Source organism: Octodon degus, unplaced genomic scaffold (genome assembly GCF_000260255.1).
Source record: "Octodon degus isolate 3935 unplaced genomic scaffold, OctDeg1.0 scaffold00015, whole genome shotgun sequence".
In the NCBI taxonomy this organism is placed as follows: Eukaryota; Metazoa; Chordata; class Mammalia; order Rodentia; family Octodontidae; genus Octodon; species Octodon degus.
This window is the reverse complement of record NW_004524591.1, coordinates 18,511,261-18,536,120: the sequence shown is the minus strand read 5'-3', so window position 1 is coordinate 18,536,120 and position 24,860 is coordinate 18,511,261. Positions and strand designations below refer to the sequence as shown.

General features: G+C 40.6%; 1 protein-coding gene across 3 annotated transcripts in view; it reads right to left on the bottom strand.

Annotated features, from left to right (window-relative positions):
* Creb5 (cAMP responsive element binding protein 5) overlaps window positions 1-24,860 on the bottom strand; it is a 421,895-nt gene that overhangs the window by 329,808 nt on the left and 67,227 nt on the right. For all 3 annotated transcript variants that reach the window (XM_023709868.1, XM_023709869.1, XM_023709870.1), the window contains exons 2-3: window positions 11,286-11,357; window positions 4,904-4,997 (exon numbers count right to left, since the gene is read on the bottom strand). In XM_023709868.1, the coding sequence (XP_023565636.1) occupies window positions 4,904-4,997; window positions 11,286-11,339 (148 nt within the window). In that variant the 5' untranslated portion in view covers window positions 11,340-11,357. The remainder of the gene's footprint in view (window positions 1-4,903; window positions 4,998-11,285; window positions 11,358-24,860) is intronic.

Sequence of the window (24,860 nt, the reverse complement as noted above, 5' to 3'; positions counted from 1 at the left end):
ATTTGATTTGAAACTGTCTCATTGCTATTTGTTTGTCAATAAAATTATGAAAAAAACACAGATGAGAATCTGTGGACTGCTACAAATATGAATAGCCACTTGCATGCTACTTGTCTCAGTAGGGGAGCACAATCTATCCCTTGCAATGCTAATGTAGTAAGAGAATCCATTTTCAAAAGTGTTGAAATGCATGTTTCATATGATGACTGTTGAAGGAATAAGCCAATACTATGAGATAACAGAATTCATAGATTTTTTTATCCAAACAAAAGTCCAAGGGCTGTGGAGATAGCTCAGTAGAATAAGCACTTGCCTGACAAGCACAAGGGCCTGAGTTCAATCCCCAGTTCTGAAAAAAAAAAATCTGGGGGCCTGCCCCTTAGCTCAGTTCTTTATGTGGCTGCTTCAACAAAGCAGTCAGGCTCAGGTTGCTGTGGTTCGATCCTCACAACACAAGCCAGCCAGTCATGCCTTGAAGGCATTCAGAGCAAAAAAAAAAAAAAAAAAAACAACACTTCTGCCAAATACATTAAAAAATAATAAATAACATAAAAATAGGTACATGTTCTTAGTATGTGTAACTCACCAAATCTAGGCATATAGTAAGAAATTTATAGACATGCAAAAACTTTGGACCAACTACTTTTCTTTTTTATCTTGTTGCCTCATATAGAAAAAATATTGAGTAGTAGATAACATATGGTCTATAGAGTATGGAGCACAATTATAGGCGTAAAGTAAGGAAAAAGTAATAGCTATTACTATTATTGTGCTGCCCTCTGGAACAGACTACCTCCACCACCCTCTGTCCCTCTGTTCCACAAAGATCCAACTGATTTGCGAAGTGGGAAGTTACTATATAATTTGTACGTATAGGCCATGTTTGTGTGACAATGTGTGTGTGTGTGTGTGTGTGAGAGAGAGAGAGAGACAGAGAGAGACAGAGAGACAGAGTCAGAGAGACAGAGACAGAGAGACAGAGAGAGACAGAGAGACAGAGAGAGATAGACACAAAGACAAACAGACAGACTCACACACACACACACACACACACACACACACACAGAGGGAGAGAGACAGAGACAGAGATTGATTTATTTACTTGGTTAATATATTTTAAAATAGCCCAGCTCATCTTCAAATGTTCCATGACTTACGGAATAGAGTTTGAGGCAAACAGCCATGAGCAGTGGATCTGGGAGTACGCAGGATCATGAACGGCTTCTCAGAGACCAACGTTCCACCTCATTACATCACATTCTTGCTTTCTCCATGGTAACAAAGAGGTTTAGAGCCCAGAACTAGAGACAGGCCCTGATCCTAGCCCTAGTCTGAGCACACAGTTGGGATCTGAAGGACGATCTGATCATCTGTGTTAAAAGGTGAGTGCCGGGAGTCTGACAAGGAAGGTGAGGGCACAAAGTCCCCTTCCTCTCATCTGGGCCTCAGCTCCAGATACAGCTGGCTGTGTTCATCTCACTCCCAACAGGTTCACCACACCCAGTCCCACTGTATTCATAAGTCAAGGAGCAGGGACCCCTGAATCCACAGTGCTAAGCATCAGGTCTCAGCTCCAATGCTGAGAAGCCTTTCCTAACTATCCACCATTAGGTGGCCTTCTGCCATTTTATTTTATTTACTGGTATTTCTTTGTTTCCTTACCTAAGTCTTTTAGTTATCATGCTTCATCCACACCCCCCTAGAGTGTAGTAAATCCCATGAGAAGAGGGAGCTCATATGTGTGATTCCCTGTAGAATATCCAGCACCTAGCCCCAAATAATCTTTGTAGGCAACCAATAGATGTTGAATGAAGTAATAGTTGGTGGTGGAAGGGCCACTCCGACCCCTCTGCCCACAGCTGGACTGGTGCTTGCCCCAACTTCCTCCTATACACGGGCCAGTTGTCTGCAACATTCACTGGGCCACAATGCTGGGAAGTGGGGTCCAAAGGCCTGATCCCACATATCGGGGGCCATCCAGGCACATGCAGCTCTACTTTGGAGGACGGCCCTGTCTTCCTCTGTCTGCACAGGAGAGACAACATGCTCCTAGATGGACCACAGGGAGGAAGAAACACTGCAGAAGGACCCCGTGCTTCACAAAAGTTAAAAATTTTGAGTTTCTTTTTGTTCTTCAACTGGAATTTTCATGTGGAATATAAACTATTTTCGCAGCTGTAAATCAAGTTGCTCTATGAAGCTTCACTTGTTTTGTGTTTTTGTTTACATTTTTTTTCTTGTACCAAACCTGAGAGCCCTGCTTTTAAAAGGTAGAGGTAGAGATATTTAACAAGGTCAGATTTGGGAAGTCCTTGGTGCTTAATCATGATAGCATTACAATAAATTGAAAAACATCTTTTTACCTCTATTCTGAAACTTAACCATGGTATTCAAGTTGAATGGCCGCTTCACATAGAAGCTGGTAATTATACCAACTATATGTATAAGTCTATTGTCTTCTTCTGTTTCACATTTGTTTCTCCATCCATTGTTTTTCCAAATTGGACATAATAAAAATTAGAGTTCCTTTTCTCCTAGTAGCTTACAACTTAGCACTTCCAGCAACTGGCAGCAACAGCCACAAACTAAGAAGGATCTGGTAAAACAACCAAAAAGTTGCAAGAGATGAATCAATAGCTTATTTTAGGCACTATGTAGAGGAACGTTTCACTCATTAGTCACAAATCTTTAGCTGCTCATTTTTAATTCCAGATCTGCACTCAAGGCTCCATGTAACGGTAGACTAGCAGTCTGCCGCTTACCACTGCACTGCTGCTTACCCCTGTGTTGGCAGGAGCCTACACATGTGCCACTCTCTAATACTTACCTCCTGCTCCTCTGCAACCAGGCAGCCTACTCTAGGAATTTAATTTGGGAAAAATGAAGGAAGAATTTAAGAATTTAAAAAGTTGGGGATTGCAAAGTGCACAGCCTTGTTATATCTAAGTCCAGTGCTGAACCACTAAGTTATACTACATAACAGGACACAATAATTGACAAAAGCAAAATGAAAAGTCATCCTTTCCAGACCCTTCTAGGTTTTCTTAATGCTTATAAAAGGAAGCTCTGCAGACCTCGGGAAGGCTGAAGCGGTAGCTGGGGAGCTGACTAATAGCAAACCAAACAGGGGCTGAGACAGACAAGGTGAACAGTGATAGAAGGAAGGGCAGAGCACACTGCTGAATGCGAATCTTCCTCTAGGTACTATCAAGTCCCTGGTGGGTCCATAAAGTTGTGGGGACAGCTTAGCCTAACCATATAGTCAATGGGTCTGCGCTATCTGCCTTGCCCTGTTTGCTGACTCAGGAAAGCAGCCAATAATAATCTGACAACTCAGAAGATTGACTCATGATACTGATAATAAAACAAATAAAATTTAAGAGCCATTGAAATGCTTTTTGGTTTGTTTAGTTTTTTGGGTTTTTTTTTTTTTTTTTTTTTTTTTTTGGTGGGGCGGGGGTTGGCAGAACCGGGGATTGAACTCAGGCCTTTGCAATTGCCAGGCAAGCACTTATTCTACTGAGCCATCTCCCTGCCCTGTGGCATTGAAATGCTAAATCATATAGGTCACATCTGCCAGAGAAGTCAGTTTCTCTCCTGATGTCAATTCAAATGTGTTCATAGATGTGCTACTTTTTTCATGATCCCAGGGAGAACTATCTGAAACCATGAGAGTATCCCCTTCTGGGGTTTAGGAAACTGTCTGACACTCTTTTGTTGAGTTTTCTTATGAACTTGTGAAATAGAAGGGGCAGATGCAATCATTCCATTTTATGGGGAAGGCAATTGAAGCCCAGAAGTCATATGTCCAGAAGAAGCAAAGTCCAGGCTAGAGTTCAGATCTCTACTCTTACCCTTTCTCTCTCTCTCTCTCTCTCTCTCTCTCTCTCTCTCTCTCTCTCTCTCTCTCTTTATTTATTTATTTTGTATTCAGGACAGGGTGTACAGGGTCTCACTGTGCAGATTGGCCTCATAGTGATCCTCCCAAGAGCTGGGATTACAGGTGCACGCCACCACAACCCAGTCTCAATCACTGTCTCAGCATGCCTCAGGGGCAGGTCCAGCACAGCAGGTCCTGGGATCAAACTCCCAGCCTCTGCATCTGCCTAAGCAGGTGCTTTAATCCACTGGGCTATTTGACGGGCCCTTCCACCTTCACTCTCTCTAATTCACAGCACTGCCTCTCAAATGTAAAGGAATGGCAAGTAATTAACAAACCACTATTATTATTAATTTTGGGCTCATATTTACTGAGCATTTGCTATGTTTCCACGTATGATCTCATTTAATCTCTCCCATGTTTGAACTAGGTATGGTTTTTAAAGCAAACTTCACTGACTATCTCAGGACAGAAAGCTTCTTTCACAAAAGATGCATAGCATTTTGCTGTACAACACTCATTTGATATATACTCATAGAACCTCTACAGTATTTTTGCAAGTTTTTCAAATATAAGCTCTATCATGATGTCCTCAAGGATCAAAAGCAAATCAATCTGCATGTGCTATGGTAACAATATGCATTATAAATGCTCAATTAATATGTCCTATGTACTATTCAATATCTGGTTGCACAAAAAAAGGGGGGCAGATAGCTCAGTAGAATAAGTGCTTGTCTGGCAAGCACAAGGGCCTGAGTTCAATCCCTGATTACCAAAAAAAAAAAAGTACTATTTGAATGATCTGTTGTATATGATTTTTTTTAAAAAAGAAAAACTTACATGGAGCCAAGTTTCACTATAGTAGATAGTTCATGTTCCAGAAAAATGCAAAGGCATAGTTCTTCAATGTACTTAGGTATGTTTTCAAAGGGCAGATTTGTCCATGGGAACAAAACAGAGAGTAAGTACCCTGCACGCAACTGATCTGGTCATTCAGAGTCTCTTTGCCTAGTGGCTCCTTACCTGATAACATACTGTCTGTTTTTATGGAGGGAAATTTCAAAGTCATTTCATGCTTGTGTCTGTGAATCATTAGATGGTCCTCAGTTGGGAAGCGCTGTTGGATAAATAAGAAAAAAGAGAGAGAGAGAGAACAAGAGAAGACATTCAGTTTTGTAGCACATATTTGCCACCCTAAAGACAAGCATTCAGCATTGTAAAAATGACAGATTTACAAAACAAAAAATTCAGCCTTATAAAGTGTGAAAATATAAGTAGAGTTACAAGCTGTTTGAAGGAAGCACGTGTGCTGGTATGTTCCTTTCAATTACACGCAAATACATGCATTGTAATTTCCAGTACAATTTGCGAAGATCTTACCTATATGACAGAAGGATCTGACTAAGCACTAGTATTAAGAACATCTTTGTCTTTAGCCATTCTCTGACTCCCCACACCCTCCTGGAGACTATTCAAAGGCCTATATTTCTTTAGTCACTCAATGCAACCAGATATGCTGACTACTTGGTAATTATGTATTTCTTTAGGAGTTAGAAGTTTGCATTTGAGGATAGCCTTTAAACTTTGCGTGTAGCTCACAGATAAAAAGAAATGGGTAAATAACATAGTGAGGTGTGATCACAAAATATGGTAAAAGTTTAATTTAAAAAAATTAAATATTTACTGTATATTTGCACCACTCCTTGTATACAGTAAAACATGTTATGCCCTAATACTGCCTAATACCAAGCGGCTTCTTATAAAAGGGGGGAAGTGGCTTGAAATGAGTATTTACTTATGGTAACAAAAAAAAATTGATACTGGCAACATGAAAAACTACACTTTTCTTACTTCTTCTTATGAATATGAAAAGACAACTTCCAAATAAGAGAGTGAGTTTAGACCTGAATAGCATTGAGAGTTGGCAAGACCATGTGGAACTTTTCTCTGGTAGTTACTGTTTTACATAATAGTGTGAAATTAAGTCTAAGGCATGATAAGCATGCTAGACATTATCTATAGATTAACCAAAAGTAGGAGAAATGCATAACATTTGGCTGCATGTCAGATTTGGGCAAAGAATTATATACCATGCTTAATTATTTGACATATCTACAAATACACACCATGACATTTGTGTGGTGTGTTTCTACTTACAAAGATCTGGCCTACCCATTATCTGATTTTGTTTATAATCATACATACAATTTTATAGTAACATGACAAATTGTTTTTAGTATTCTAAACTGTGTATTGAACACAAAATCCATATTCTATTTTAATTTTCAGGGATCGACATTATGATTCTTAAAAATATTGCTTCCAAATATTGTGCTCTGTCTGACTCTTGCTCACTCACTGGAACTGAATTTTCTGTCCCTCTTGTGCTGGGTGGAGCCATGTGACTGCCTGTCCCGGCTGAGTCAGGAATAAAGGTAGCTGCTTATCCAGAAGCAAGCATTGAATTGCTGGGGTAAAAGCCTCTGCCGCTCCTCTACTCCACTCTTCATGTACATGGGGACTCTAAATATTGGAAATGGCGGCCCTCAATCATCCTACATCTCTGAAGGATTAAAAGGAATACTTATTAATTTTTAGAGATTACAAAAAGCTCTCTGCCATTCTACAAAAGAATGTATCCTGGTGTAACAAAACAAGCCTTTGATATTTTAAACCACTAAAGCTTTAGGGTAACTCATCAGGGTAACATATGCTGGCCTAACCTGACTCTGATTGTTGTTTGTAATAACTGAATTGAACTAAAAATCTGTTTCAGCAACATCAAAAGTGTAGCAAAAGAATAAATTTTGATGGACATTTCCAAATCTTCCATAGTAATTTACAAAAATCAGTTTTCAATTCCTCAGGAAAGTTTCAACTGTGTATGTTACAGTAGAAATCACTTCTGTAAATAATATAAGGACATCAGAGAATGGTGACATTCACGGAGCTAAATCTTGTAAAATAGTCTAGACGTAGTTTTTTGCATAAACATTATTTATTTACTTCTCTTTTATATCACACAAATTAGAAAGGAAAATTTTGCAAAGCATGGTAATTACACCAGATTTCTGAAATGAACGGAAGTCTGCTTCATAGTCCTCCTCTTTCCAATTCCCAGCATTCCTCTTTCCAATTCCCAGCATTCCTCTTTCCAATTCCCAGCATTCCTCTGTCCAATTCTCAGCACTCCTTTTCCCCGTAAGTTCCCAGGTTATTGGACAACACAAAAGTACATTCCATGATCACAACTGACCTAATTGTGAGCTGCTAACATCCCACCAGAAGACTCCCCGACTCCTGGGTGACTACCATATTTTCTTAATTCTAACCCCTCTTTGACTGAAAGATGGCTATGCTTTTATAATAACCTGTCAAGAATAACATGCTTCTACCTCAAGTAAAGACATTAAGTTTTAGATGTATCTTTTTCCATTAAAACTCAGAGGCAAGAAGGCTTTGAGTGATCCATTAAAATCAAGAAATCTTTGTAAATCCTCTTTCTTCGTGTTTGTCCAACCTTTTTCTCAGCCCACTCAGCCTCCTTAAAGAAACAATCTGCTCCCCCACGGAGACGGCCAAGGTCATTCACAACTGATCCTATTCAGGGGTACAGGCTCATTGGTAGCCTGCTTGCCTCACATGCCCAAGACCCTGTGTCCAACCCTCAGCACTGCAAAACCTTAAATACAATGCTTTTTAATTTATAATTTAAAAATAGATCCTATTCAGCCTTCATTACCTCCTACACCTCAGAATTTGCATGCTACTTCATGCGTTCCCTTCTGCTTCCTCCCGTCTCAGAGCCATGTACAAGCTTGCACCTTCTGAACACACAACATCGCTCTCTCCAGGGCATTGGTCCCCAGAGTGCCCATGACCACCCTTTCCTTTTTGTGCACTGGTTCCTTTCCCTTGACTAAATCTAGCCTGGCTATCCTTTCATTTTAAAAATGCTGCCTCCGTCTCAGGCTCCCATTAGATCACTCCGCTTCCCGTCACTGCCTTGTGCTCTTGAAAGAGCCCTCTATGCCTGCCACCTCCGCTTCCTTCCCGCCCACTCGCTCTTTAATCCCTTGCAATCTGGCCTCACCCCTCTCCTGCCAAACCCAACAGCCTCTGCCCCGTCCTTTAACTGTCCCGGCTTTCCCAGTGTCTAACGCCAGTGACCGCACGTCTGTGGCATAAATTTATTTATACCCTTTCTGACGCCCAGAAGGAGAGAAGATGGCTTCAAGGAATACATAAAATAGAGAGATAGTACATCAATTAGAAGGAGGTGAGCTCAAAAGAAAAAAAAGTGAGACTAAAACCAACATGCAATCTATCGACAGTCATTCGCAACCAGGGGCAAATATGCCTCCCAGGGCACTTCTGGCAAGGTCTGGGGATGTTTTTGTTTGTCACAATTGTGGAGTGCTACTGGGATTGAGAGCAGAAGCTGGAGCTGCTGTTGAATGTCCCACACTGCACAGGATAGCCTGCAAGTAATTATTCAGTCCTAAATACAATGCTGCCAAGCTTGGGGAATTTTGTCATACTAGTCTGATGACTTGGGTGTAGTTCTAGGTTCTCTTTCCTTTATTTCCTAATATTCTGTAAATTTTAGCCATGACCAAGGATCCTTTTTTTCTGAGTGGGTGCCAAAAGGGTCTTGCTATGATGCCCAGATTGGCCTTAAACTCATAATCCTATTCTGCAAGTTGATTGCTTTTTCTGTTGATCATTTATTTTGCTGTGCAGGGGCTTTTTAATGTGATATGATCTCATTTGTTCTTGGTACTATTTTCCATGCAACTGGGGTTCTGTTCAGCAAGTCCTTGCGTACTTCTATGCCTTCAATAATTTTATTTAGGGGCCGGGGAGATGGCTCAATAGAATAAGCGCTTGCCTGGCAAGCGCAAGGGCCTGAGTTCAATTCCTGGTTCCACAAAATAAAATAATAATTTTATTTATTAGCCCATTGTTTCTGTGTAATCATTGTGTACTGCAAATATACACTAATAGAACAAAAACTTGTGATCTTAGTGTCCCAGCATCCCAAATTTCTGGGATTCCAGGAACTTACCACCACACCTGGCCTTTGTTCCTCCTTGAAATCTTCTCCTCTACCATCACTCACAGCCTTTGACATTGATTTGACTGCTAGTCTACCCTAAGCCCTCTTTTGCCTTAGCTGGCTCTCTGGATATCTCCTCTCATGAAGTGTTCTTTCCTTAGAGTATCTTTCCACTTACTTCCCCAAGTCAGACCCCTTATTCTGTGACCTATTGTCTTTCTTCTGTGGAAGCCAAAATAGAATAAATAATGAGCTAGTTGATTTTGGGGATATAGATTTGATACCTAGACTAGAAGCCGTCTGAATATAGGGATATATGTGCCTTTTGAGATGTTATTTCTCCAAGAAATGAGAGCCTGACCCATTCTGGGCTCCCAAAAATGTATGCTGAGTAACTTAAACTGAATAAAATGTAATGTCCCGTTGTCATAGCAAAGATAACTTGTAAAGTACCTAATTCCCTTTACAGAAACTAAGTGGGAGTCAGTTGTATCTTAGTTAGAGACTAACTTTTCACTTAGTAAGGTGTTGCTCCTCATTCTCCCTGGAGATTCCTCCTTTAGCAGTTACTTATCAACCTGTGTTTTCCTAGTGGTTTCTGTGTCTTTCAACAAGCTGGCCTCCACATAATTTTCTCTACTGCTTTTCTTATTTACAGGTTGAAAATAAACATTGGCACAAAGATCCTGGTGAAATTTCCAGAACTTGAGCAGAGCACTCTTGTTGCTTAGTTAGTAGCTGATAATACTGGCAATAACATCTTGTGTTTCTATGACTTCTTCCCTTCAGAAGGCTCCCAGAATCCTCCAGAACTCTCCAGGGAAGTACTATAATAAGGATGGTCCTTAATAGGCCTTACCTCTCACCTGATTCCTCGGCATCGCTCCACTCACGACTGCCAATGCATTGCATAAATAGCCACCTGATGGGGTTTGTGCAACTTAGCAAAATGCCTATGTTCTGAGTTCTAAACCTGGCTTATATTCCATAAGTAAAGATTCTGGGCATGAAAGAGAACATGCAAGGTCATTTTCCATGCACACAGAAGCTAGAACATGGAGACAGGCAAAGGTCAAGAGTAGAAAAAATCATCATCATGTTCCAAAGGTAAAATGCAAAACTCTGATTTGGAGTAATGAGCATTTCTAATTCCTTTGAAAGAACTACATTTCATTGTAACAGTGTTAGCAGCACCAGCAATAATAGTAATGAGGATGGATAATGATAGAGTGCTCTTTTCATGCAGGTTCTGTATAAAACACTCTGCAGGCAGGATTTCACCTGATCCCCACCCTAGGCCCACTGGTAAGAGCTGTAAGAACCAAGAGTATAAGTTCTAGAAGGTGGGAGGGGGGTTCCTTTACTCAGAGATAAAACAAAAAAGAGATAAAACTTAAATTCTGATGGCTGCACCCATTTACCTATAAAAGCCTGGAGTTTAATCTTTCTATCTGAGTACTACTCCACTAGTGAAATAAATCAGATTCACATGTGTAAACTTCATATTGTCTTCCTCATGTAAGAAACTGAAAGAAGGGCCAGGGAGATCACTCAGTAGAATAAGCGCTTCCCTGGCAAGGGCCTGAGTTCAGTCCCTGGTTCCACCAAAAAAAAAAAAAAAAATCCAAGAAACTGAAAGAGTAAATAAAATCTGAAAGGTACAATACATACTGTGAAAGTGAAAGAAACTACTCAAAAGGAAAGAATAACTGGGGTGGGGAAAAGAGAAAAGAAAGAAGGAAAGGGGGAGAAAACACACACACATACACTATAGCTAAGATAACTGTACTGCTAATTTTTGTTGGTTTATTGAAGGAAATAGTTAATGCTTAGTTGTCCAGCCAATTTCATGTGCTTATATCTGGTAATCTGGACAACTACTTTAAGATAACAATATGTAATATAACAACCATTGTTCATTTCCTATCATCTTGTTTAGAAATTTTGTCTCATTTTTATTGGTTATTTTCTTATTTTTGTTCTCTTTTAAATAAAAAAAGTATTAAAAAAGATGATGAGTCATTTTACCAGTACCCCATGGGCCTAGCCACCCGTTCTCCCCTTTCTGAAATGACAATGCTGTGTAGTGAGCTGGTGGCAGGATGCCGCTGGCTCGGTTCCACAGGAAGTTGCAAGTGGAAATGTCCAAAGTTGTCAGATTGGGGAGGGGCAGTTCAAACTATTTAAAGGGGAATATAGTAGTGGAAAAGATGTTAATGTAATGACACTGGTGTGGAAGGCCCTTGGTAAAGCAGGGAAGCCCGGGTTGGGCACACTCGCAAGGTGAGGGCTGCTTTCCTGTCAGAAGGCAGAGCCAGCCAGAGCGGGGAGGAGACATTCACTCACCTGGGAGCATCCGGGGGCACTGCAGACGAAAGGCCTCTCCTGCTCCAAATTCATCTTGGATTCCTCATAAATCTGAAGGATCAGAAGGAGAGGAAGGAAGGAAAACAGAAACTTATGAATATCACCTGCTTCCATTTGAGACAATGGCTCAGAGGCCCTTTCCAGACCAATCCCCAAACTCTGCTTTGCTGAAGGCCATTGGCACCCTTAGTCTGCGTTCCTATTGTGCTGTCATACTGAAGGAAAATGTTGTAGAGATGCTGCTCTGGAAATCTTGCCTGTGGGTGCCGAAATACACCTGGCAGATGTGATTGCCAGGTAGAATCCACCTTCACAGGAGATTATGAGGCAACATATACCCGCTCCTCTTGTCCTCACTGAAAGCTTTTGAGGCTGATCACTAGGACAGTAAGAGAGACAACAGCCAATGGGACACCAGTCCTCAGAGTGAGGGTCAACTCCAAACAACACGTCCAATGATTGCCCCAGGATCAACCCAGCAAGTTTGAAAATTTCCGAGCTAAGGAAATTAACCCTGGAAGGAGTTTATCAAACTATTCAGTGTCTACTTGCAGTCTGTCATTCCTTTTCTGCTCGTTCAGTGAAGTCCCAGCAAAAATTATCCAAGCCAGCAAGTGCACCTTGGAAATTTTGTTATTGAACTTTGTAAACTGACCTGAAATTAACACAAGACTAGGACTGCTGCCTTTTTTAATCTAGATAAATTATCCAGAATAAAATAGTTCTAAGGAGAAAAATCTTATAATCAGACATATGCTAAATTATACTACAGTCTTTTCAGATGAAGGTTCCATTTTAAATGTCCACTGGGCAAAATTTGACTATAGCTTATTTTTGCAAATCCTCTAAAGCCAACACAGTATATACAGTTTCATAGTGATCCTCATAGCCACATAAATCTTGAAAAAAATCATAGAAGTACTGTGAAAATTTAAGGTATACAATTTAGTTTTTTAAGACTCACTTTAAAAAATCAATTTTAGAGCTGAAAGTATATATGTTACATCTGCTGTTAATGGTACATTCTCTAGTACTGAATTAAGAGCTACTACTTTTGCTCTGTACACCGAAAGCAATTTGTTTCATTAAAATGCTACTTTAGCTGAGTGTAAACAGTCTGCCAAGGCACCTTCACTGTGGAAGAGAGTTCTGCATAGAGTCACGGCAAAAGTGACCCTTAGCTGAAGGAACTTTCATCCTCTTGCCACCAAAACAAAGTCTGGGGTGGGTGGCCAGGGAGATGGCTCAGCAGAATAAGCACTTCCCTGGTAAGTGCTAAGGGCCTGAGTTCAATCCCCAGTTCCGAAAAAAAAAAAAAAAAAAAGTCTGCTTAATACATCTCTGTACTTTTTCCTCTGAAAATTATTTCATTATTTATATATAATATAATATATATGCATACTTTCATTCTGAAACACAAAGTCAGAGCTCTTTTACACTATTACTAACATACTAAAAAAATCCATAAAGTTTAAAAATTATAAACTCTCTTCAAAGTATGCAATTTTCACAGAATAGTACCCTTTCACTCTCGGCAGGATTTCTCATGGGTTGTACACATTTATTGAACAGAATTCGAAAATGTATTACTATCCATACAATATGTGATGATGAACTCAACTCATATTTACATTTTTTCATACCTTGCCCTTTCTTAGTATTTGAACCCTTTGAATGCCTCTCCTCTATTCATAATACCTATAAGATGTTTCTTGTAATTGTAGTCACTGCATTATATTTAGATGGAGTAGAGAAAACATAAATGTCATTGGAGTCTTGCCGCTGCCCTTGTCTGAGGAAAAATAAAATAACTTCTGGTGGCTCATTATTCACTTGATTTCCCTGTTGCTGATCTTAGAGCATCCCTCCCCCACTGCGAATATTAACAATTTACTTCTAAGTCTCAAACTAAAGAGTGATTTTAAAGCTGAGAAATGATTTTGATTTAAGGTGGACTATAAAACCAAGTAACTAGGTTATCCATTCATTAAATATGTCATGTTTTCCTTTCCTGGAACTTCTCTGCCTCTGTGGGCGCAGTCTAGCTGACCACTCCTGGATCATTTTACTACTTCATGCCTCAGTGTCCCCTGCTTTACAGGGCGGTGTCACTATCCGTGTTCAACTCCCTCATGCCTGTGTCTTATTACAGCTCTGTTGGGGGCCTACTATGGAGAAGAGGGATGAATAACGTATGTATGAAATTAGGAGAGGTCTGGGGCAAGTGTGATTGGAATCTCACCCTAATTATTCTCTGTTTACAAAAATTATAAATTACTCCTTTATTTATTTAGGTGAATTTTTCTTAAATACTTCTTGACAGCTTTATTTTCTAATATTAAAAAGCCCTTTTAGCAACATTAACATCAGAAGACGTAAAATGGGAAAATTCTGTACATATACATTTGTGGTCTACATTGGAAAGTAGTAATTAATGACAATAATTAATGTCCAAGAAGCAGAATTTGTAGAAACTAGAAATACTGCTGCTAAAAGTTTAAGGAGATTCATTAATAAGTCAAAGTGAGGAAAGGGACTGACAAAACTCAGGCGCACAAGTATGAGACAGAAGTCTTTTCTACTCTAATCACAATTCCATTCCCAAATTGGACTCCCCAAAATGCTGAATTCCCCATAAATTCAAGGCCATTAGCTAATACCTTAGCAATTCTGTTTGCTATCCACATTGGCTACTTTATCTTACTTACTGATTACAATTTGCATATAAGCCGCACCAAATACCTTGGAAACATACTACGATGATAATACTTGGAGCTATGACAAAGCTCAGCTCTATAGATTACCCTGCCTGATTGAGCCTCCCTGATGTGGATATTACATTTAGAGAAATACGATCATGCAATCTGATATCCACTGAGACATGTCGGGGAAAGAATCGTGCCTCATGAGAAATACCAAGTCTGTCCCCAAACCATTTATAATTTAGTCATCAATAGATCCTACTGAGTTCCTATTGCCATTTTATTAGTTTATTTTTTAAAAGGCATAAATGAGTCTGTATCAATCTATTACATGCTCTGGACCAAACAGTTTGGCAACATAACACTGAAATAAAAGTCGTAAGGTAGAATGGCCGTTGCTAATATAAGTTTAAGTGATTAATGAGGTTGAAGGTGAGTGGGTGTGTAGATGAGTGTATAAACCTCAACTGCTTTATTGTGATGCTCCCAGGTTCCCACATTTATCTTTGGCAAATAACACTCCCTTGCTAATTCTAATTGTAGGTGTCTGCAATAATTTTACTAAATGGTACCACTCTACCACGGAGGCTTCGTTACTTTTATCAGCCAGTTTGATTTGGCTTGATGTATTAGTCAAGAGCCATGGTTTATTTTTATGGTGCATTATTATGGTCTCCTTTCTAGCACATATTGTAATAATTATTCTTTCAAACTGACTCGTACTAAAGCCCTGCATAGATTCTTTTATCACCCATCAAGTGGGGCAAATTACTCAGACATGATTTTAGCTGGGTTGATCCACCCTTGGTCCTCAGAAGTCGGGCCTCATCCGATGATTTCCCATCCTGTTGATTTATTGGCTGGGATCTTTAATAAGCCAAATTTGGTTTGACATCGCTGTATCCTGGACTCCACTGGATGAAGCTTCCATAGTAGGCATTCAATAAACATTTGTGGAATGGGCAATGAATCCTGAATCATCACAATAAACTAGCCCAAACAGCCTACCTGTTTTCTGTTCCTGAGGCAGTGATTTTTGAGCTTTTTTTTTTTTTTTTTTTTTTTGCCCAAAATCCAATTTTCAGTAAGGCAAGGGGTTGTGCAAAGCACTCACTCCACCTGTCCTTGTTACATCCTGAGAAGAAATTGCCCCATATTTTCTGGAGGAAAAGCAAAGTTGCTTTTGGTTGAAAAAGCTAATTTTCATTCAATTTCATAGGAAAATATATTAATTCATTATAAACCAATCCCTTAATATTGCCAGTCACCACTAACATCCAGCCTATGAACTATGTGCAGGTCATACATGACCCTATAGAGCACACTTTGTCAAACAGGATGACCCTGTTGCATTGGTTAGAAACCAAGCAGTCAGAATTGTAGCAGATGCTCCCGCCATTGAGTAGGTTTTAAATAGTGCTAATATTTGTTCCTCTTTTGCAAAATTCAGACTCAATGCTCAACTACAACAAATGCCTCATGAGTCTAATTTCCCATCAAATTTTTGGAAAACAACAAAAACCCTAATCATGCGCAAAGTGAATTGAGGTTTCCATAGCTGACAAGGAGATGACAAGCTTGATTTACAATTCAAACCCTCAACTGCCACCGGATTGTTCTGGCCTCAAGTGAGCAAGAATCTCTCATTGTTCAGGGTTTGACCCCACAAATTCCTGGTCTAAAATAGGAAATCATCTACAATGGCTGTTGCAATCCGTTCTAATGCTTTGCCAGCCACTTATGGATATGCTTGGAAGCACCATTTCAGGAAAGGCAAACACTGCAAAAAGCAAATGGTACTAAAAACTTTATAATCTACAGAAAATACTGCAAGTCCGCGTTTTAAATTTAAGGATAATAACTGGGTGAGGGAGTTTGACTTTGTCTAGCTTACTGGTAGCCAAGCTTTTGCTGTTCCATTTAAATCACAAGCAGCCACAACTGATCTTTATGAGTATTCCTGAATACAGCAGAGAGATTCACACAGTGACATGGAATCTGGAATAATAAGACACTAACAAGATTGTCTAAATCTGGTAGCATGGCATGTACAATTTTCAATACTAAAGTTATGGGGTCTCCAGTGTTACAAAGTGAAATGGGAAACATCAGTAAGTACTAATACCCTGATATGCCTCCATCAGCTCTGGTAGCATTAACCTAGTTATGATGCATTATAAAACTGAATGGGGGCTTGAATTTTAGTAGCAATGTTAAACTTTTCAGGATTTGTTGTTCTATGGTGAGTGTGAGAGGAACCTCGGCAGAACTCATGTGAAAAACCTCCCTCCGTCGTCGTTGAGTTGCTGAGACATCTAAAAGCGCTCCAGTGAAGGAAACTGGGCCTTCCTAAAGCACGGGGGACAGGTGACAAGAGCAGCTTAAGTCAGTCACAGTGGATGATAGTCTTGCTGTGATTCAATATTGATTAACTAAGTTTGTTATGGGCATAGCCAATTAGAACCCTGTATTTCTGGAAAAAAGTAAGTATTTCTCTCAATGTATTGGTCAGAAAAGCAAAGAATCATACATGGATTATAGCAGTAATTCAACATGCACATTGCCAAAAAAAAACCCTCTATATTTACAGTTTTTTATTCTAAAATGCATGAGTCAACTTTGACAGCAATGGTTCTCTCTACACACGGCTGGCTGTTGGAAAAGAATAATATATTCAATTTGGGACTAAGAATTACTTTCTTTGGGAGGAATACTGTGTCTTTCATTATCTTACTTCTTCGTCTGTAAAAGACCATTGTAGCAAAATACTGTAAAGCAGGATCATTCAAAGAATTGTTATTTGAAAAGAATTGCAAGAGAAAGTAAAGTCTTTGGACTGCAAATATATCTTTATGTTTTTTCAAACCTGAATAATGTAACTTGAAATGAGAAAATCAGTGCCCTTGAATTTCAGTGCAAGAAAATCACTTGTTTTGTGAGGGCATCTTTGCATGCCTTTGTGTATCTCTGGGAATCTCTCTGTCTTTGTCTTTGTATTTTCTTTCTCTAAAACTCATCTCTTTGTATGTCCACTTCTCTGTGTGTTCCTTTGTCTTGTTATGTCTGTGGTTCTGTCTCTTTTTGTGTGTCTCTCTTTATCTCTCTCTGTCTCTCTATTTTGCGCGCGCGCGCACACACACACACACACACACACACACACACACACACACTTTATCGGTAGTATTCTTACTAGCTTTACTGGTAAAAAGACCGGGTAGGCTTGTTTCCTGTTTCAGTGTTATTCATGTAGTGGGCTGCAGTTAGAATCTGAATTTCATTGGGCTATTATTATTTGCAGCTGTGTGACCTTTTTAACCCCGCTTTAAAAGTGACATTTCAGCCCTCAAGCTTGTAACGCCTGAATGTTGCAGTTTTCAAACCAGAGATTTATACAAGGAACAAGACGTAGAGTGAGACTATACCATAAAAGTGAAAATTTCACCAGAACTTAGGTATAAATTGGATGTACCCTGCACCATTTGCAGCCAGAACTGTTCCCCAGAAGCACTGAGCTTTTCCTGTTACAATTATCATTATTCCAGTCAAAGCAGGAGAGGGTCCATACCCGCAAAGCATTCACTGTCTCCTGCTAACCCAAAAGCTCAGACTCCTCCAATCTGAGCCAGAAACCTCTGTGGTGCCACACACTCTATCAAGGGTAGGGACTGTCAAAAGTTCTCTTTGCATGAGGGTCTCTGTTCTGAGAAGGAAGGATTTCCAATCAGCTTTCATCTCTGAAGCTGACCCGGTCTCACTCTCCAAAGGAGGCCCTACCAGGACAGAGTTTTGGGGGCTCATGTTCTCCCAAGGTATTCAGAGGGGGACTTGTGGTTTTATATATGTGGCATTTATGCTGTATATGGGAAAGCATTCCAGTGGGATTGGGCTTTCATATGTTAGATTCCTCTTGCTTTCTTTAAGTGCTCCATATGTTTTTTTCAGAGATGAGGCCTTTTTTTCAAAGTTACAGACTAATTTCAACTTTTGTTCCGTATAATCCTATTTTATGACTTTCCTATCTATGGGTTCAATAGTTCAGAAAACTCGTACTAGGCACCAGCGTGAGGTATGAGAGGCACAGTCTTAGGTTACCAAAGCACGTGTGTCTGCCTGAGTGTGGGCATTCAGGTCTCGCTGCCAGCTAGCGCGTGTCTTGCAGTATGTATCTCATCTCTGAGGAAAGCATGCCTGTCATATATGTCATCTACAAAACACTGGCATAGAGATTATCTGGTTTTGGAGGAAACGATGAGTATAACCAAATCATTTGGCTTGTTTCTAATGGGACCGAACCCAACCTCAGGGGCAGTCTTTTCCTATGTGCTCTCATTACAGACAAAGAAGAAAGGAGAAAGAGAATCTGAGTAATCAGAGTTTAGGTTCACATTTATTATCTTTATGTTCCAGGAATCCCATTTAAAATAGTTATTTGATGAAGCCCTAAGAAAGAAAAACTATGGTAGAAAAGGAACTAAATACAAAACTTGGAATATTCCTCTCACAAGCCAGCTACAATTGGCCTTGGAGAAAATTTAAGAGAAAGCAGTAAGGTGTATTCTACCCTTATTTTGTGCTACTACGATAAAATCTGCCTCTTTAGAATTGTAACACAATTTCAAATGGACTGCTCTACCTTCAGGTAGTTTGTAATATATTTTAGGTGCACTTGATTTTTTAAGTATTGTAAACTAATATGACTATTTCAGCCTACTCTGAAAAAGCACAGTCTTTCTTGCTCAGCTTTCTTTTTACTCATGCAAGTGATTTTATTGGACAGAATTTCTTTCTATCTTTATTGTGTATTCTGGCCTTTCCAGCAATAATATAGGTTTGGTCCATGCAATGTATGGGATGAAATAATAAACAAAACATCTGAGAATTTTACTTCTATCTTATGAATCTGGACCACAATATGTGGCCACTGCATAAAACACAATGGTTGCTATGACCAACTATTCTACTTGCGGCAGGATAGCAAGAGACTATTTCATCTTACTACTACATTTTGAAATTGCTATTAATACTGTTATGAGACATTTGAGAATGGTCCTATTACAAGGGGTGCTTTAGCCCTTGACTGCAGCAGAAAGCCAGGCATTCTCCAGCTTGGATTCTTAAGTAGCCTGCAGCTCTGTTCAGAGCCTGCTATGCCCCATGTTGTCAGTTGAACACCAGGTAAAAATATACCCGAAGCCTTGATTAGATTCCTAACACGCTGTACTTCAAATGTCAAGCATGTGAACATTTGGTGGCACAAGCAGGTCACCTAAAGGCCATGTTAAGGTTTCATGTCACCCAAAGATTCTGTGATACTTCTAATAAGGTTCACTTTCTAAATATTAGCAAAGGCACATTTTTCACCTGCTTTCCTAGAAAAGGCATTGTTTTCTTGCATATCCCAGTAAAGCAATTCATAATAAGGCTTCGGGTACATTTTTACCTGGTGTTCTGCTGACAGCATGGGGTATAGCAAGCTCTGAACAGAGCTGCAGGCTACTTAAGAATCCAAGCTGGGGAATGCCTGGCTTTCTGCTGCAGTCAAGAGCCAAAGCACCCCCTGTAATAGGATCATTCTCAAATGTCTTGTAACAGGACAATGCAGGACATGGGGCCTGGGAGATAGCTCAGTAGAATAAGCACTTACCTGGCAAGTACAGGGTCCTGAGTTCAATCCCTGGTACAAAAAAAAAAAAAAAAAAAAAAAAAAAAAAAAAAAAAAAAAACAGCATAATGAAGCAGAGACAGCATGCAGGATAGGAAATGAAAGTGAGGGACTAAGAGGCGTGCGCCTCTGAGAAACTCACACACGCACTGAATGCCTTTTTTCTGTAATTAGTACAGGGTCTATAAGGGTCTCACTATGTCGGTCAGACTGATGGTGATCCTCCAGTTTTCAGCCTCCCAAGCGCTGGGATTACAGCTGCACGCCTCCACACCCAGTCTCAATCACTATCTCAGTGCATCTGGGGGTGGGGCCAGCATGGCACTTCAGAGATCAAACCCTGGTCGCTGCGTTCTACCTAAGCAGGCGCGTTAGTCTGCTGAACTATCTGGCTGGCCCTTTGTTCTTTTCTTTAAATGAATTTTACATGTTTATATCTGGTAATCTGAAAAACTAATGTGAAGCTAGCGTGATGCACTACAGCAACAATTGTTGAATTCCTATTACTTTGTTTAGTGAAATCTTGTATCCTTTCTAATGCTGTTTTTTTTTAAAATTACTATTTTGTATTTAAAAATCTCATACAAAATTAAGGTTAGCATGCGGCTAGATTCAATACCAAGTAAAACTTTATGAACATTCAAAAAGCATGTGAAAGTGACATTTCCTGTCAGCGTGAGGAGAGACTGGGCTCCTTAGCCATTCAGAAGCACACTCTTTGAGGTTCGATCCACACACCCTACAGAAGATGGAGCCAGAATAAAATAGAGTAGATGTCTTTTTAAGTAAATTATCTAGTTTGGCTGCCTACCATTGCCAGTGTACAGTTAACTCACCATACCACTATGAACATGAGCCTCAGGCAGCATCAGGGCCCTTGCTCCGAGGCCTTTTCACAGTGAGGTTTTATATTACTATCGTGTTACATTTGTTCTATATTATTACTAATGGATAATTCATCACATAAGGTATGCTTTATTTTCTGCTTTTTTAACGCTGAAGTAGAAGCCATGCTTTGGAATTATGTTTTAATGTTGCTGTCACCATCAGCAATCAGTTTATGGACTTACAAGAGTAGCATCTGACTACTGACCAACTTCTCGATGAGAAAGTTTAGTAAGCCAAACAGGAAAAAAGTACACACTTACATGGGTGTTAGTGGCCTGTTCTTTATTGGCCTATCTAGTCTTCTGGAGAGTTGACTTCATATACAGAATAAATCAAGAGTTACAGACTTAAATTAAGACTCAAATCTCATGCCCAGCTCCTCAGGGCACACGAACGGGATACAGATCTCCTAGGAGGCAGGATATGAAATTGGGCTCTGCGCAAGGCTTGCCACAGTTAGGAATCATGAAACTTGAATTTTAGAAGTGCAGAAATAAGCCACGTTTTTTAATATCACTAGAGCATTTCCATGGATGAGAAAAGTCCTTCACGTTTTACTCAACTTCCTATTAAACAAAAGAACAAGTCACTGAAGTCTATAAATCCACTAAAACATCTTGGAAAAAGAACTAGGAAAGAAAAGGCCTTTTCCTTGAACCCCCACCCACCAGGGGTGAGCACCACTCCAGACTCTGCTTCATCAAAAGCTCCAAGCCATTAGCAAACAAACAGTCCCCTTTTGGGTCCCCCAGGGCTCTGAGCCCCAAACAACAGCACCATTTTAGGAGACCCTGCTCCAAACTATCCTGGAAAGGAAAGAGGAGTTATTTTTTGAATGTCCTGGCTCTCCAGAACCTAGGAACACTGGCTGAGAATGAATGTGCTCTCTTTGCTCCGGGGGAATAGGTCAGACTCTGAGAGAGACCTTGGGCTTGGATGTTTCCAGAGGCAAGAAAAAAATAAGTCGTGCATGCAGCTCCCAGCAGGGACAAGGCGGGGGGAGGCTATCAGACACTGCTGCTGAAGGAATAGAGGCAAGGAAGAGGCTAGTCCACCAAAAGCACACATGACAGAATTCAGGGACTCTTCATGGGCCACTGTGATGGATCACCTGTGAACTTGTTCAAAGGTGACATGACCTCGGCACGGATGGCGTTAGGACGGGAGGCCAAGGACACTGGTCTCATTCATTCCCTTTGGCCTCACAGACTTACCAAGCACCTACCAAGCTTGGGGCCTCCTACTAGAGGCATACATAGCCCCTGCCCTCTGGGATCGGAGGGCTAGCTGGGAGGAAAGGTGGTCCTGGATAGCTACAAAGCAAAACAGACCTTTAGAGATCCTAAAATAGTTGAGCAAAGCACTCGGAAAGCTCGGCGTGCACAAGAAAGTGACACTGCTTCCTTAACTGTGTCAAACACCAGGTAGGCAGACTCCTTTCATAGTTAAGGTACTAATTCTCACAGTTAAGACACTTCTTCCTCACAATGAGATGTGAATTCAAGATCCATGTGCTAGCACGTACACCCGCGCGCACACACACACACACACACACACACACACACAGAGCAACCTTCTAATTGAATGAGAAAGGCTTATTATATTCCTTTGTTTAAATTTATGGTTTATTTTGCTTTTAATCCTAGTAAGTAAGACCGTGTTTTTTTGTGATAAGTCCACTTTTGTGGACAGGGGACAAGGGTTACTGTTGGAATATCTGCTTCCCAGCTGTGTGATCTTGGGCAAGTTACCTAACTTCTCTGAACATCAACTTTGTGGCATAAAAAGAGACTGTCAACAATACTAGCATTATCTGACTCACAGAGATATTAGGCGGGTCAGATGTGGTGCTATATGTGGAAGCACTTCATAACCTCTAAAATACTATGAAATGTTGATCTCTGCTTTCATTACACACCTGCACGCAGCACACGGCGTTGCCTGGGGTCAGACGGCATGAAGAATTATGTCTACCCTCAATGACACGTACAGAGACTGGAGATTCCAAGGGATGCTGAGTGAGCCCTAAGAGAACTCTGCCCTGTGATCCGCTGATGATGTGGTGCTGGTCAAACAAATTCTTATCTTCCGGCTTTGTACATGAAGGCTCCGAAGTGATGCTATTTTCTTTATCTTCTAAAGGAGCCTGGATACCACAACAATTGTTCTAAATTATTGCAAAGCCTGGCTCTGCAAGATGCTGGCCAACTCTAAGCTCAGCCCCATGCGCTTGTGTTTTCACTGTATAGCATTGGGCTCTTTCAAAAGGAGGACGATAAAACCCACTTTGCGCAGTGGTTATAAAAATGAAATAATTGCCAGGCTGCAGATGGGTTTAATAAATCACTTGAGCCTGGAATAAAATCTGTCTCTCGCTTCCTTAACAAGACACAGAGCATGAAACCTGTCGCCTGGGCGTAGAGGGCCCAAGGCTGAAGCTTCCAGTGTCTGTTCACCTTCTCTGAGGCTGCTCCTGACCACAGACACGCAGGCGACATGCTCTGCTGGCAAATTAAATCGGCACCCTGAGCTCTACCTGACAGCCCTGTGCCTGCAGCTTGGTGGAGAAGAAAATAGGAAGGGCAGATGGAGTTGGGAAAGTATTTTAACAAGCTGGGAAATGCCACACCTTCCTATCAGTGGGTGCTTTAAATTAAACTGAGGCATCAGAAATGAAACTAATACAGAGGACATTTTCTTCACAGCCTCTCTCCACCTGATCTATTTTCTTTAGCGAACTATATTTTCTTTTATCATCCTAATGTGTATTCTTGTTCTTACTCTTATTCTTTTCTTTTTCCAAATATTCTGTGTGATATTTAATTTGAAAAAGTCATTCTGAGCCAGGTATTTTGGCACTGTCTATAATCCCAGCACTCTGGGAGGCTGAGGCAGGAGGATCAGAAGTTCTAATCCAGCCTCAGCAACATAGCAAATTAATGAGATTCTGCCTCAAAATGAACAGTTGAAAAAAGGGCTGGGGATATAATGGATGGTAGCCCTTGATTTAACCGATAGTAGCACAAAAAGAAAAATTCTTTCTGAATCAAGCCTAAGGAATGAGTTAACTATTAAAAAAAAGAGAGAGTCATAGAATAATCAATGGCTCATTCGTTATAATTTGAGAAAGTGGAGAGATGGTTTGGGAGGAACAGCAACACGCCCTAACCCAGGTCACTGAGAAATTAAGGAGGAATCTCCCTAAGCCTCTGTCCCTAAAAAGCAGTATGGATTGCTTGTAGGTTGCAGCACTAAGTACTGGGAGAAGTCAAAATTTTACTTAGTGAAAACATGTCCTCCGGGTACCACCACATCCTATGTATCAGGTATTTTTCATCTCAGCAAAGCATTTTCCGTCAAGGCTGAAAGAAAGCCTTCATTGGACACAGCTTTGATTTATCTTCTCTACTAAGTGCCTCTGCGGGGCCTCGGCAGAGTGAAACCATTCCAGCAGGGGTTGAGACTGCAGTATTCCCAGTTACGTCCAGAACCCTAGGTTTTCCAACCTACCTTCGCAATACCAACTATGAAGCATTGCTGGTATTCACAAAGGGATACAAATGTTTAAACACAGACATCCAGTTTATGTTTGTAAGATTCTTCAAGGACTTCGAGCACAAGTCATAACTACTAGTATCATCGCTATTTCCTCATCTGGCCTCCACTGTTTCCAAAGAAACAGAAGCAACCACTTACACAAACACACACACACACACACACACACACACACACACACACACACAAAGTCCTCTGGACATCCAAATGAACCAATGTCTCCTTTCCTTCCAAACCACCAATCAGCCAGTCACCAGGCAAACAGCTCAAGCACCAGGCAAGGAAAACATGTTATTTTTCTGGGCAAGCCTTGACTTCCCCGCCTACAAAACACAGCCCCATGTGCACATCCCACACATGGTGAGATTAAGACTCCCATCTTGCATTTGAAACCAATAGTTATCAGTCACTGCCTGTGGAAACAGGGGGTCAGGATTCACTGGGGAGCATGCTGGGGTCCAAATTCACTACTCTCTTGAGCTTCTTAGGCGGAGCTGGTGGCCACACCCCTAAGTCATCCGTGTAATCCTGCCCCTACCAAGAATACTCAGAGAAAGCCCAGAAAGCAGCTCACAAGAAAGCTTGTCCTTTAAACAGTCTCTTCCCCTGCCAGCCAGCACGAGGCAGCCTGAGGGTCAGAGCTGCTCCGGATCAGCACTAGAGAAGGAAGCAGCCTGGACAGCTAGATGCCCTTTAGCCGGCGGGTCAATGCACTGAGGTAGGAAGCAGAAAACATAAACAAACAAC